The sequence below is a fragment of the Plasmodium yoelii genome (genome assembly GCF_900002385.2).
Source record: "Plasmodium yoelii strain 17X genome assembly, chromosome: 9".
Lineage (NCBI taxonomy): Eukaryota > Apicomplexa > Aconoidasida > Haemosporida > Plasmodiidae > Plasmodium > Plasmodium yoelii.
The window spans coordinates 1,655,539-1,670,445 of NC_036181.2; the positions used below are offsets into that span (position 1 = coordinate 1,655,539).

The 14,907-nt window shown below is 24.2% G+C and overlaps 2 protein-coding genes across 2 annotated transcripts; one reads left to right on the top strand and one right to left on the bottom strand.

Moving 5' to 3' along the window:
• Positions 1-1,358: 1,358 nt before the first annotated feature.
• PY17X_0942100 (polyadenylate-binding protein-interacting protein 1, putative) lies at positions 1,359-10,982 on the top strand (the record flags this gene model as incomplete). The annotated part of the gene is made up of 1 exon (XM_720210.3): positions 1,359-10,982. The coding sequence occupies one exon, from the start codon at positions 1,359-1,361 to the stop codon at positions 10,980-10,982; it is 9,624 nt and encodes a 3,207-aa protein (XP_725303.3).
• An 811-nt stretch (positions 10,983-11,793) lies between these two features.
• PY17X_0942200 (conserved protein, unknown function) lies at positions 11,794-14,837 on the bottom strand (the record flags this gene model as incomplete). Its single annotated transcript, XM_022956092.1, has 8 exons — positions 11,794-12,919; positions 13,073-13,149; positions 13,316-13,378; positions 13,502-13,642; positions 13,746-13,801; positions 13,894-13,992; positions 14,209-14,542; positions 14,751-14,837. 8 exons carry the CDS (start codon positions 14,835-14,837, stop codon positions 11,794-11,796), a joined length of 1,983 nt encoding a protein of 660 aa, XP_022812275.1.
• Positions 14,838-14,907: the final 70 nt, after the last annotated feature.

Genomic DNA, 14,907 nt, shown 5'->3' on the forward strand with positions numbered 1-14,907 from the left:
TAAATGTGTATTAACTTTTTATATTTATACAATTATAGATGTATTGTATTTTTATGTATGTGCATTCTCTATTTTAAATATTTTTATATTACCAAATTTTAAAGTGTTAAATTATTTTCCTATAATAAATACATAACAGTTTTATGGTTGTATTAAATTATGAAACATTATTTTCAATCATAATATATTTTATTTATGCATTTTACATATATATATATATAACGTGGGCTTAATAAGTTTTATGTATACATGCTATTATATCCATAGGCTTACTTACATATTTATATAACATATTTTCCCCCTTTTTTTTTTTTTTTTTAACATTTTATGAGTAATAATTTTTTATTGTATCGATATCAGTTGGAAATATAATAATAAGCTTTGAGAATAAAAGGAATATAAAATAATAATAAAGTTAGATATATTGGGACTTCATTTTATATTATAATAATTACGACATTTTTTCCTTGTATAAATATATATGATTTATCTTTGCATACTTCGAAATTTTTTTCCTTTTTATTTTTTAATTATTGTGAATAATTTTAAATTTAAAAATATAAAGCCATCTTATTAATATTTTTGTACAAACTTATACATTTTACATTAAGTTATTTATTTGTATTATCATAATATTTAGATTAATAATTTGTATTTTTTACATGTTATGAGTAATTAAAAAATTTTGATTTTTCTCCATTTTATTCCATTATTAAGAATTAATAAATATATACGTATATGTAAACGTATATAAAAATATGTATTATTATTATTATATATATGTATATGAATATATGTGCAAATTTATATATTCAATGTATATATATAATATATGTATGCAACATTTTTTATCTGTTATTTGTAGAAAATAAAATAGTTAAATAAATATATAATTATATGTGAAATACAATTTTATAAAAGAATATTTATTTCAAGAAAATAAATAAAAAAACAGAAAAAGAAAAAAAAAAAAATAAATCAAAAGCAATGAGAAAGCGAGATTGTGAATAAATTAAGCTTAACAACATCACTTGACAAAATTAAAAGAAATAATTATATAATACTCATGTAATTTTATTTATTCCAGTTTGCTTAAATTTCATTTTTTTTTTTCTTTTTTTTGTTATTTTCACACATATATAAATATATGTGTATATATTCATTTTTAATTTTTGTTATTTTATAAAAAAAAAAAGGATAATTATAATACGCTTAGAGTAAATATATACGTATGCAAATTTATTTGACCCCCATATATATATATATATAATTGGGTAAATTAGATATATATATATATACGTATATTATATATAAGCAATTGTAAAGGATAATATAGTTATAATAATTTGTGGAGCAAAATGTTAAACACACTTTTAAATATCGCATCATCCTATAGCTCTTCGGAATGTAAAGAAAAAACTATTTTAAATAATAAGGTTTGTTTTAAAGAAACATATAATAAAGAAGAAGAGGATAATAGAAAAAAGAGCGCAAACAATTATAATATTAATAATATTTGTGAATCTAAAGTGCAAGCTAATAATAATGAAAATAATAATAATAACAACAATTCATCAACCATTCCAAATTCAATAAAAAGCAATTTAGCTAGCAATGTTAATTATAATAACATGCAAAATGGACAGTTCGAAAAATCGAGTAACAGTACCAAATGCATGGGTTATAATTTTCAAGCTAAAGAGGTTAATAATACGATAGGGAATGATAGTAGCAATAGTAATAACAATTATGATGATAATACAAATAAAAATGAGGCTTTAAATAAATTTGAAAAGAAGGAAAATGATACTATAATGAACATGTCATTGTCAGGTAAAAATGGTGTAGTGGACTTTGAAAAGGGTAGTGATAACAATAATAGCAGTAATGATAATGCTACTATTAATAGTAACAGAAGTAATAACATTGGTGATTTGAAAAAATCTGAACATGTTAATAATTCACAAGGTAATCATAATAATTTTATTAAAAATAATGATTCTGTTAATAACTCAACTTTTAAGATTCAGGATACATCTAATATTTCCAATGTAAATGAAACCTTACCAATTATTACTGTTAATAATGATAATAATAATAATAATTGTAGTAGTAATAGTGAAATCATATCTGAAATGGGTTACAGTCAAGATACTGTAAAAAACCCATCTAGTGTTGCCAATCCTTCCCATATATTTTCTAAGTCTTGTAATGATTATAATAAAATTGAAATAAGTGATGAAAAATGTGATCATGTAAATAATAATAATAGTCATATTACTCAAGAATCGAAAATAACTCAAATTAGTGAGAATACAAAAATTAACGACTCCACTGTTCATGGTAAAATAAGCAATTGCGCTAGTAGTAATAATAATGCTGCGGAAAACGATGATAGTAATAAGAACGATAGTAATAAGAATGATAGTAATAAGAGCGATAATAATAAGAGCGATAATAATAAAAGCGATAATAAAAATAGTTATGGTAATAGTTCAGGGAATAATAATAATAATAACAAAGGAGGTTCTGGGAATAGACCAGGAAATAATAACAATACAGGTAATAGTAATGGGGGTGGTAATGGAACGGATCCTGATGGAAATGATAATAAAGATGATAATAATGAAAAGGATAAAGACAAAAACAATAGTAGTAATGATAATAATAATAATAATAATAATAATGATAAGATAAAAAAAAAAGAAAATAATAACAAAAATGGGGATTCAAATGTAAAAAAAACAAATAAAAATGTAAATGGTAATGATAATATTGAAACAAAAAAATCGAACACAAAATCTTTGATTAGTAACACAAACAGTAGTAGTACAATTTCTGGAAGTTCATTAAATGCTGATGCACCTGAATTTGTACCATCTACTAAATCTGTTCAAGGTAATTTACAATTTAATAATTTAATGTGGGGTAATTATTATCATGATATTTCAAATAACTCTTTTGGTAATATGCAAAATGTTAATTTGTTAAATATGAATGGGTTAGGGAATAATAATAATATTATGATTCAAACTCCATTAATAGATAATATGACAAATATAAATAATGATACAACAGGTAGTAATTTATTAGGAATTCAAAATTCTAGTAATAATAATTCTAGTACAATTATTGATTCGAATTTAAATGGATATAATAATAAAACTGGGGGTATTGTAGGTTCGAATTCTGTTGTTAATAAAAATAATACAAATGCTGGAAATACAAATACACCCCTTGGAGCACAATTTAATGGTGTAGATGGAAATGAAAAATTTACTGACAAAAATAATAATAATCATCTAACTTCTATATCTGGAAACAATTCCAAAGTAAATAATAACAATAATAATAACAATATTCATGGTATTAATACAGAAGATAATAGTAATAATAATACAACTGGTCTAGGTAATAAAAATTTAGGAGGAACAGGGCCCATAGATTCAACATATTTAAATCATAATATGTTAGAAGGAGGAAAAAATTTAAGGTCTAATAATTTTATGAACAATTCAGAAAATTCTAATGGATTTGATAATTCAGATATACATAGCACAAGTAACAATAATAGTAATAATAATAATGCACATCAAAATTTCCCAGGTAATAATTCAATGATGCATCATCATCCACATCATCATAATTTTTATTTGAATCCTCCATATTTAATTAATAATCATCCAAATGGTTTATCTAGCCATCAAACAATTTTTACTCCAATACCATATGGAGGTGGAGGGGTGGCTGGTACAAATAATGGGGATATACATCATGACCTACCTTTTCCACAACCTCCAGTTTATAATCATTTTGGTAATAATTCAATTAATGTTCAAAAAAATGCAAACTTAAATATGAATCCATATAATTTTATATCTTGTGGTTTACCCGGTGCAGGACCTTTAGCTACGGGTGGACCAATAAATATGGCTAGTCATCATCACATAGATCCTCATTTTTTAAATAGTGCTGATAATGTTCCAATGAAATTACCATATAATCATATGGGGCAAACAAACAGAAGAAATAATATGTTTAATCATTTTGGTAACAATGTTAATTTACATGGCCCTAATAATATTAATGAGAATAATTATGATATAAATTCAAATAATAATAATATGAATCCATTAATTTCTGCTAATATTGGAGGAGCAGGATATGTTTTCAATTCTGCATATAATACTATGCAACCTGGTGTTATGCGAATAAATACAGATGGTAGTACATCTACTAATTCTAACAATACATCTAATAATGCAAATAATAATACAAATAATAATAGTGGAAATAACAATTCTCCTTCTAATGGTAATAATAATAATAATGGTAGTTTAAATACTACTGGAAATGTTATAGGCCTAAACCCTTCCATCATAAATCCAGGAGTTAATGTTCCTATTCCTCATCATCATATAGATAATATAAATAATCCAATGCATATAAATGGCATACATATGAATCATGGGCTTTTATTAAATAACCCTAATATAAATAATATACATAATATAGGTAATCATGTTCCTATGGGAAATGTAGGGAATATGGGTAATGGAATGGTAGGGCTTGTTGGAGTTGGGAGTATAGGGGGAATGAATGCTACTGGAAATATTAGCAAACAACAAAAAAGACAAAATGTTTATAATGATAGAACTGGAGGAATGAATAATAATAACACTGAAAATGTTGGAACAAATAATAATAACAATACAACTAGTGGTAGTACAAACAATAAGCAATATAATAATAATTATAAAGAAAATAAAAATACAATGAAAAATAATATGGGAAATGGAAATGAGGTATTAAATAATTATAATTATGGAATGAAACATGAAAATAATAAAAAAAATAATAGTAGATACAATTTGATAAATAATACAACTGATAATTTTAATACTAACTATAATTATAATGGAAGTAATACAATGAAAAATAATTCAGCTACTTCAAAGGGTTCATATAATAATAAAGGAGGAAAAGAAGAATCAAATAATATAACAGGTGGTAATAATTTTTATAATAGAAATGGTGTAAATACTTCTACTACTGGTGGAGGAGGTTCTATTACATCTACAATTGGAAATACTACTAATAATGTTAATACATCTAATGATAATACTAAAGAGGCAGGAGTATCTGGAGATGCAACAAAGGAAGTGGTATCTGATTTAAACGAAAGTAACAATACAAAAACGAATAATAACAAAGAGAATTTCCAATATGGAAATTATAAGGGAAAAAACAATTATTATTTAAATAGCTCAAATGATAAAAATAGTAAAGGACATAGTAATACTATAGCAAATCAAAATGTTGTTACCACTAGTAACAATAAAGAGGATTATAAAAGTGGTAGAAATTATGGAAGCAACAAAATTGTTGACGATAAAAGTGGAACCAATACATCTAAAAAAGATGCAGGAAAGGATAATACAAATAACAACAATAATAATAACAGTGGTAGATATGGAAAACAAGGTGATAATTGGGTTAAAAAAGGATATGGTGCAAATAATAGCAACACATCTAACAACATTAATTCAAGAACCAATAATAGTACAACCAAACATGGAAGTTATTCGAATAGTAAGTATAACACAGGTTCTGATAGAAGAGGTAGTAATACTAGATATGATGAAGGAGGTAATAAAACAGAGAAATTAGGTTATAAAACAAATGATAAAAAAGGAAAACCTGAAGAAGATAAACATACAAAAGAAAACAAAATCAATAGTAGTAACAATGCAGAAATAAATAATAACCAAACTAATGAAGCTGGAAATAAAAATTCTAATACCAATCCAAGTAATGAAGAAAATAATACAACTGGATATAATGCAAATAATAAAGTAGGATATAATAATATAAAGAATGTAAAGAATGGTGATAAAAAGAATATGGAATTTTCATCATGGGTAAAAATAGCTAAAATGAATCCTAATAATAAAAAAAAAAATGAAAAGATAAATGTATCAACTCCACAACCAGATAATACTAACCCAGCACCATCATCTTCATCTTCTGTAAAAAATGGAAATACAGGAGATACAAATCATAATTATAGTAATAGTCGAAATTATAACAAAGGAGCTGGATATGGAAAAGGGTTTCATGGAGAAGTACCACAAATAAATGAAGAAAATGAAACACCATTATTATCCACAAATAAAGAATCTAAAAAAAATGCTGAAATAAAAGAAGATGCAAAAAAAGAATCACATCTATTAAGTAGTACAACCAACACTAACCAACGTTATGATAGTAATAATAAAGGAGTGAAAAAGAGTGGTGGAGCTGATGATAAAATAAAAGGAAAAACAATTGGAAACTATTCTGGTAATAAAAATTACATTAACGAAGAAGCTCGAAATAAGGATTCTAACAGACCAAAGGGTGTTGATAATAAAAACAAAAATAGTAATAGCAATAGTAATAGCAATATTAATAGCAATATTAATAGTAGTAGCAATGCCAATATTAATAGTAGTAGCAATGCCAATATTAATAGTAGTAGCAATGTCAATAGCAACAGTATTGGTGTAACCAGTAATGGTAATAAAAAAATAGACTATAACGATAAAAAAAATATTTCAAACAATTTAAGTGGAAATAATAATAGCTATTCACATAGACAAAGAGAAAAATTAAAAATAAAAAATGTTGAAATAAAACAAATTGGAGAAAAAATAGTTCCAAATGTTTCATCTGCTTCTGCTAGAAATAGTAGTAGTGGTCATAATAGAGGAATGGAAGATAATGAAAATGAAGATAAGAAAGATGTTGAAAAAAACAAAAAAACTAATACACATACTAGTGATAATAATATGAATCAAAAAAAAGAAACTGAAGAAATTACAAAAGATGAAATAAAACAAACTGCTAATATAAATGACAAAAATTATGTAGATGAGGAAAATGCAGATAACAAAGATTTAGTGAAAAAAAATGAATCTAATAATGTTAATAGCAATGTAAATAAAAATAAAGAAATTGGAAAAGATGAAATACAAATTAATAGTCAAATAAATAATTTAGATGATAATGCAAAAGGAAAAAAAAGTAATATATTTAATCAAGCAAAAAGTAGTTATAAATATCCAGCAGAAGGAGAAAATAATTCCAATACAAATACATCTACTGAAAATAATAATAATAATAATAATAATAATAATAATAAAACGGGATCTAATAATTATAAAGGAAGCTTATGGAATGGAAAAATATCTTTTGCTGAAATGGCAAAACGTCGACCTAAAAAAGATTCAAAAGAATCGACTGGTAATAATAATAACAAGCCAGATCAAACTGACAAAAAGGGAAGTAATGTCAACAAAAATGGTAAAGTATTAAGAAGAATCGATGATAATAGTCATATGAAACAGGAACAAACTGATAATGCAACTTATGATAATAAAAGTGAAATAAACGAAGAAGAATTAACAAAAGAAGATGATAAAGATGAAATAAAAAGAGAAGATGAAATTAAGAATGTAGAAAGAGAAGAAATTGAAGAGAAAAAAAATAAAGAAATTGAAGAGAAAACAAATAAAGAAATTGAGGAGAAAAAGAATAAAGAAACCGATAGCAATAATAAAGGTGGTGATATAGAAACTGTTAATGAGCTAGAGAACGGAGAAAAAGAAATAATGAGTGCATCTAATAAAGATGCAGAAAATATAGCAACTGAAGAACTTGATGGTACTAAAAATAAAATTAATAAAATTGAAATTGAAGAAAAAGAAATAAAACAAAACAAACTTGCCTCAAAAGATGTATCACAAAATAAAATAAATATTGGTGATGATAAAATAACTATGAATGTTAACGAAGATGGAAAAAAAAAAATGGGAAAAGATGAAATTAGCGCTAAGACTAATGATGATGAAAAGGACATAGAAAATAATAAGTTGAATAATAAAGAAAAAGAAAAAACAGAAGAATTAAATTGTGAAAAATCTAAAAAAAATGATGATGAAAAGGACGTAGAAAATAAGGAAAAAAGTGATAATAAAAATGTAGAATCAGAAGAAAGAAATGATGAAAAGGATGAAAAGGATGAAAATTGTCAAAATTGTCAAAAGGGTGAAGATAGTAAAAATTATGAAAATGTGTTAGATCCAAAACAAAAAGAAAAACAAAAAAAAATCGAAAAATGGCAAACAGAAAAAAGGTTTACAAAAATTGATTTATTAGAAATATATTTAGGTCATAATTGGAGCTTAAGAGGTGAAAATTTTAATTTCGTTTTATCCAAAGATAATACATCAGATGCACATTATAAAGGAAATAATTATATGCACAATAATATAAATTCAAATGAAGATAATAATAATAATAATAACAATTCTAATATTAGCAATATTTATATGAATGATGGAAAAGTTCCTAATACATATAACAATAAAAGATATAACAATTCAGGATATAGTCATGGAAATAATATAAATAATTCTCAAATGAATCAATACAATATTCATAATTCTGGAAATAATGTTGGAAACAATTCTAATAATAATAATATAGGAGGAAATAATAATAATTATGAAAAAAATATGCAAAACAATCAAAATTCGAATAATGCGAAAGGTGGAGATGATGGGTGGAGATATGCTTTTTCTAAAAATATGCAAAATAATATGCATTTAAATAGTATAAATAATAATAATATGAATTATATGGATGGTAATAATAATGATCCTAATAATTTGAATATAAATAATAATAGTGGAAATAATCATGGAGGAAAAAATGGGCAAGGTAATAGTTTTGAATGGAGAAAAGGAGATGGTGATAAATTAAAAGGATTTTTTGATTCTACAAGAGCAGTAGAATCACCAGATGCATGGAGAAATAATAATACAGGACAACAAAATGGTAGTAGTAATAATTCTAAACCAACAATATCAGAAAATAGTTGGCTAGTAAAACAAAGTCAATTAAAAGCTGATAAATATACATGTCTAATGAGAAAATTAAGAGGTATTTTAAATAAATTAACATTTGAAAAATTTGATTTATTATATGAACAAATAATATTAGTAGATATATCAAAACTTGAAGAAATAATTGGGCTAATGAAATTGGTTTTTGAAAAAGCAGTAACTCAACATCATTTTGTACAAATGTATGTACAATTATGTAAAAAATTAAATATACATTTTCATAGTATGAAATTAGAAGATGGATCAGTAGTTCAATTTAAAAAAATTTTGATAAATCAATGTCAAGATAGTTTTGAAAATAATTTAAAACCTATAGAATTTCCTAGTCATTTAAATGATGATGAAAAATTTGAATTTGAGCAAATGCATAAAAATAAAGTAAGAGGAAATATGTTATTTGTTGGAGAATTGGTTAAATCTGGAATTATTTCTATACCTATTGTTTTTGTATGTATTAACCAATTATTAGAAAAAAGAGATAATTATATTTCTCAAAAAAATGATACTAATGAAGGCAATCTACATTTAGAAGCATTATGTATGTTTTTAAATACAGTTGGTGAAATATTAGATACACATGAAAAATCAAATCAAGAAGAAGTGAAAAATTTATATAATAAATTAAATGAAATTGTAAATGATGAAAGTATATTATTCCGTGTTAGATGTTTAATTAAAGATGTTATAGATAATAGAAATGAAAAATGGAATAAAAAATTTGCTCATAAATTAGAGGGTCCAACAACTTTAAGTGTATTACATGATAAAATATTAAAAGAAACAATTGATCAAAATAATCGAATTTTTTCTAATAATAATTCAAATAATTATCATGAAAATAAAATGAATAGTAGTTTGAATAACATGCGAAATAATTTGCTTAGAAATTCCAACTATGCCATGAATAATAATAATAATAATGCTAATGGAGGAATGGGAAATAATAATAATATGCCATATGGAATGAACAATCAAATGAATATGAGAGGCATGGGAAATACTGGAATGAAAAATATGGATCCAAATAAAAATATGAAAAAAATGACAATGAATATTATGAAGAATAAAAATACATCTTCTAAAATGATGGGGGATGATATAAAATTCGGACAAAATACTGGTACCCATTTTGGTGATGGAACCGGACCATTTAATACTGATAGTAATAATAATAATAATAATAATCCTGGTGGCAATTATTATGAAAATACATCAAAAAATAATATGTCATATAAAAATCAAGCATATATGGGAAATGACAACAATAACAATAATAATAACAATAATAATAACAATAATAATAATAACAATAATAATGGCATTTTTAGCAATTTGAGTTCAATGTTTACGAATAAAGAAAACAAAAATGAAGGCAATTTTTTTTCAAGAGTTTTTAATTTGAAAAAGAATCAAAATAATAACACATCTAGTGGTTCGGGACAAGATTCGTCATTTCGAGGGGGTGTAGATGTAAATAAAATTAATGAACATCAAAACCAAACCCAAAACCAAAACAATAAAGATTCGAATAAAGCAAATGAAAATAATAAAATGTCAAATGATATTTCTAATGCAAATGAAAATGGACAAAATGATTATTCATATGTTGAAGATTATCTTCCTAAAATTAAAGAAATAATGGAATTATCTACAAATATAAGTGAATGGGATGAATTAACAAAAAAATTTGAAGAATTAAATATTCCTTCAAAATATAATGAAAAACTTCAGAATACCATTTTAAAATTAACTTTAAAAAAATATGCATGTAATAAATATTTAGAAAGAAGTGAAAGTTATTTTAATTGGCTAGTTACAACAGCTTTGGCAAATAAAATAGATTTAGTATCTTTTAAATCGTGTTGGAAATCTTTCTTTTTAGAAAATGATGAAAATAGTTATGAATATACAAAAGAAGATTATCCATTGTTGCCATTTATAGCCAAAAATTTTATAAAAGCAGTTGAACAACATGATACTGATCATATTCTTTATGATGTAGATGCATTGAATGAAATCAAAAATGTTGTATAAGAAATAGCGAATAAATATTTCGCTTTTTTATCGATCCTATTCAATTTCCTCATCCCCATTTTGGCCTCTTCATTTTGGCCTCTTCATTTTGGCCTCTTCATTTTGCCTTCCTCATTTTGCCCTCGTCATTTTGCCCTCGTCATTTTGCCCTCGTCATTTTGCCCTCGTCATTTTGCCCTCCCCATTTTGCCTTCCTCATTTTGCCCTCTTCATTTTGTTTTCTTCATTTTTCTATTATTTAAATAAATGTGTACATATCCATTGTGATTCCACAACATTATTTTATTTGCATCTCCACATTTTCATAATTTCTCATTTTTAGATGCATACAATTCGCTCATATATGGGCATGCAAATATTTGTATATTTAAAAATATCATCAAGTTTTCTTCAAAATTATTTTGTTCTCCAACATTTAAAATTGCTTTTTATTCAATAAAAGAAATTTATACATATATGTAATATATACACATGTATGATTTATATTCCTTGTATGGAATTTTTATAAAATATTTCAAAACAAATAAAGTGCACGAAATGTCGCACCATGTGCGTCTCTAGTGGGTTGGTATAATTTGTGTACGAATGTTGAAAAAGCAAAAAAAAAGAAAAAAAAAAAGAAAAAAAAAAAAGGGAAAAAATAATAAACATAAATAAAGGATATACCTGCACAGTTGTGTGACGTGTAAAAAAGAAACAAGAAAAAAATTGCAACATAATAAGAGTATGTGAACTAGAGTAGTCGTATTTTTTTTCTTTTATTATGATTAAGAATGAATTATTAATCAGATTGAATATGTAGAAATATAATTCAAATATATATGTTAGAAAAATTACTATTCATTATCTGATCGGCACAATTTTGTGCTTTTGTAAGAGACATTTTGTTATCATCAAGAAACATAAAAATCTCTCTTTTCATTTCTCTTTTCCCAAATAGCCATGGAGAATTTGCTTCCTTAAAAAAATATTTTTTAATTTTTAGATCATAATTAACATCATCAAATATTTTTTTATTTAATTCAGGGTTAAAGACAAGTTTTATTTTTTTTTTTTCACATTTTTTATTTTGTATAGTATTATTATTTTGAGAATTTTCGGTTATTGTTTCATTAGTTTTAAGATTATTTGGGGCTTCTTCTTTTTCTATAATAGATATAGAACTATTTGTAACTGGCTGAGTATTTTTTTCTGTTTCTGCTTCTGTTTTTGTGTTTATAATATTGGAATTTTTTATTTTATTTTCTAATAAATTTGTTGCTTTTTCCCAATTACTTTCAGACTTTTCAGTCTTTTCAGTCTTTTCAGATTTATTATTCTTAGCCGGTTCAGTTAGTCCATCTTTTTCTTTGGGTGAATCCTTTGGGTTTGTTCCCGATTCTGATTTTTGACTTGCCTCGATTGTTTTTGCATTTTCATCAAGGCCATTATCATTTTTGTCGTCACTATTTTGAGCAATGAATAATTCAGTTTCCTTGTTTTTGTTTTCTGTCTCTGACACTTTTTCTATTTCCTCGCTTTTTGATTTTTTAATCTTATTTGATTTGAATTTATTTTGTTTCGTTTCAAATGTGTCAAATAAATGATGAACATGGGATACTAAAAGTAATTCTTCTGGAGTAAATTTTTTATTATTATTTGATGCTTTTACAGAATTGTTAATTTTATTGTAATAAAAATATTTAATAGCATCATCTCTATTAATATATTTTTTAAATTGTAATTGTAACTGATCATTTAATCTATTTAAATTAAATATATTACTTTTATTTTCATTTTTCCATTTATTTTGTATATCTATTATAATATCAAAATCTTCATCCTTTATTATGCTACCTTTGATTAATAAAATTATTAATATTCCCTTAAATATAAATGCAACTAGTTTGTATTTTTTTTTTTTTGCTAATGTTATAACTGGCATAAATACGGACGATCTGTATTCATATTGATTAAGTAAGAGCACATATATGTGTATATTATTTCAACTATTTTCCAAAATAAATATATGTATTTATTTTCGTATATAAAATGGTATATGCTGGGTAGCAAATAAATTTATAAAAATTAACACTTTAATTTTTTCTTACTTTTTAATTCCTAGGAGAAATCCATTTTGATCTTCTACTGAGTTGCATCGTCCAAAGCTTGATAGCCCCCCGTTTGTCTAGTATAAGCCCAAGAAAAAAAATTAAAAAAAATTTTAAAAAATTTAAAAAAATTAAAAAAAATGTAATAAGAAAAATATAAAACTTTCAGTTAATCCGGGTATATTAAGCTAAAAAATAAGAGAATAATATGAATAAATTATAATACATAAAATTGTAAATTACGTTGGTAGCAGCAGATGATGCAATTTTTTTAAAGGGGGATTGGTTTAACTTTAAATTGTTGACCTTAAATAAATAAAGAAAAAAACATAATTAATGTATATAATATATATTCTCATTTTTAATGTTTGTATGAAAAAATATATTTGGTAGTTGCACACATAGAAAGTATATTTATATATATCTAACAATTCCGTTATAGGAAACCAAATAGTTGTAAATAACTTTTATTTCTTCTAATGGTAAACTTGAATAAATAAAATATCCTTCATAAAATAAGGCTCCATGTTTTATTCGCTTATGCGTAAGTACTAATGATGAAATTAAATTCTATAATAATGAGTGATTGAAAAAAAAATATGTACATATATGTGTATTCGTGTGTGTGTGCATTTTTTTTTTTATTGAATAGCTAGCTAAAAACAAAATTTACCTGAACAGTAATGTAAATATGATTTTCAACAGGGAACATATAAAAACTTTGAAGTTCTAAAAAAGTGTGTTTAAAGAAACATATATAAAGTGTTATCACATATTTAGTTATATATATGATCGAATTAAAGCATGTAGAATTTTCTTACCATTGTATATACTCAATGTCTCATTGTTAATGGCGTTTATGTATGTAAAGACATAATCGTCTAAAATGTTTTGCAATAATTTTTTTTTATTTATATTTTCTGATAGACAAACCATGAAAAAAAAGAAAAATATTAGTTTATATATTCTATGTTTGTATGAGTAACAAATTATAAATGTTTATATTATTATTGGAGAGGAAGGTATGGAATTGTACATCTTATGTTTCACTCTTTAAATAATTTAAACAATTTGCAGCATTTTGACATATATATATATATATATATATACATATACATATTTAATATGTTTTTTACCCGAAGTTCTATATTTCTTGTATTTCAGAAAGCTACGTATATGACCATGTAGCAAAGTAAATATCGAAATGAAGTTTTTTAAAATGTGATGTAATAATTTACATACTAAATTTTCCATATTATTATTTTTACATGTATTTTTTGCAACTATGGTAATAAACACACGCTTATACCATTTTTCTATAACCATTAAATTTGTGGTAGTTATTATATGATCTAAATGAGATTTGCTGAACTGTTTTATAAATACTGATATTCCTTCCATTGCACTAGCATGTGCTACTTTTGACATATCATGTGTTTCGTTAGGATAATAGTATAGCACCTTTTCTGCCTATGATATGTATTAAGTAAAAAAAAGGATGAATAAGTGGAACCATATCACAGTCACTTTTCATTTTGTAAATGAGTGTGTGAATTTAAGAACTCTCTTTAAATATATATATATTGGATAATTATTTCCATGATTTTTGTTTAATAAATGAGTAAAATATACATACATGTGCATATTTATTGACAAGTATTTTATGTGTGTTTTGTACCTGTAGATCCTCATCAGTAACTGTTTTATCAATCTTCTCTATATCTTCATCATATATAAATAGGGCTTCAATTTTAGTTTTATCCATTTTAAAGGAAGTTTTTAAGGAAATAAAGAAAACAATATTTGATGATATAATACTATTATGTTATTACACA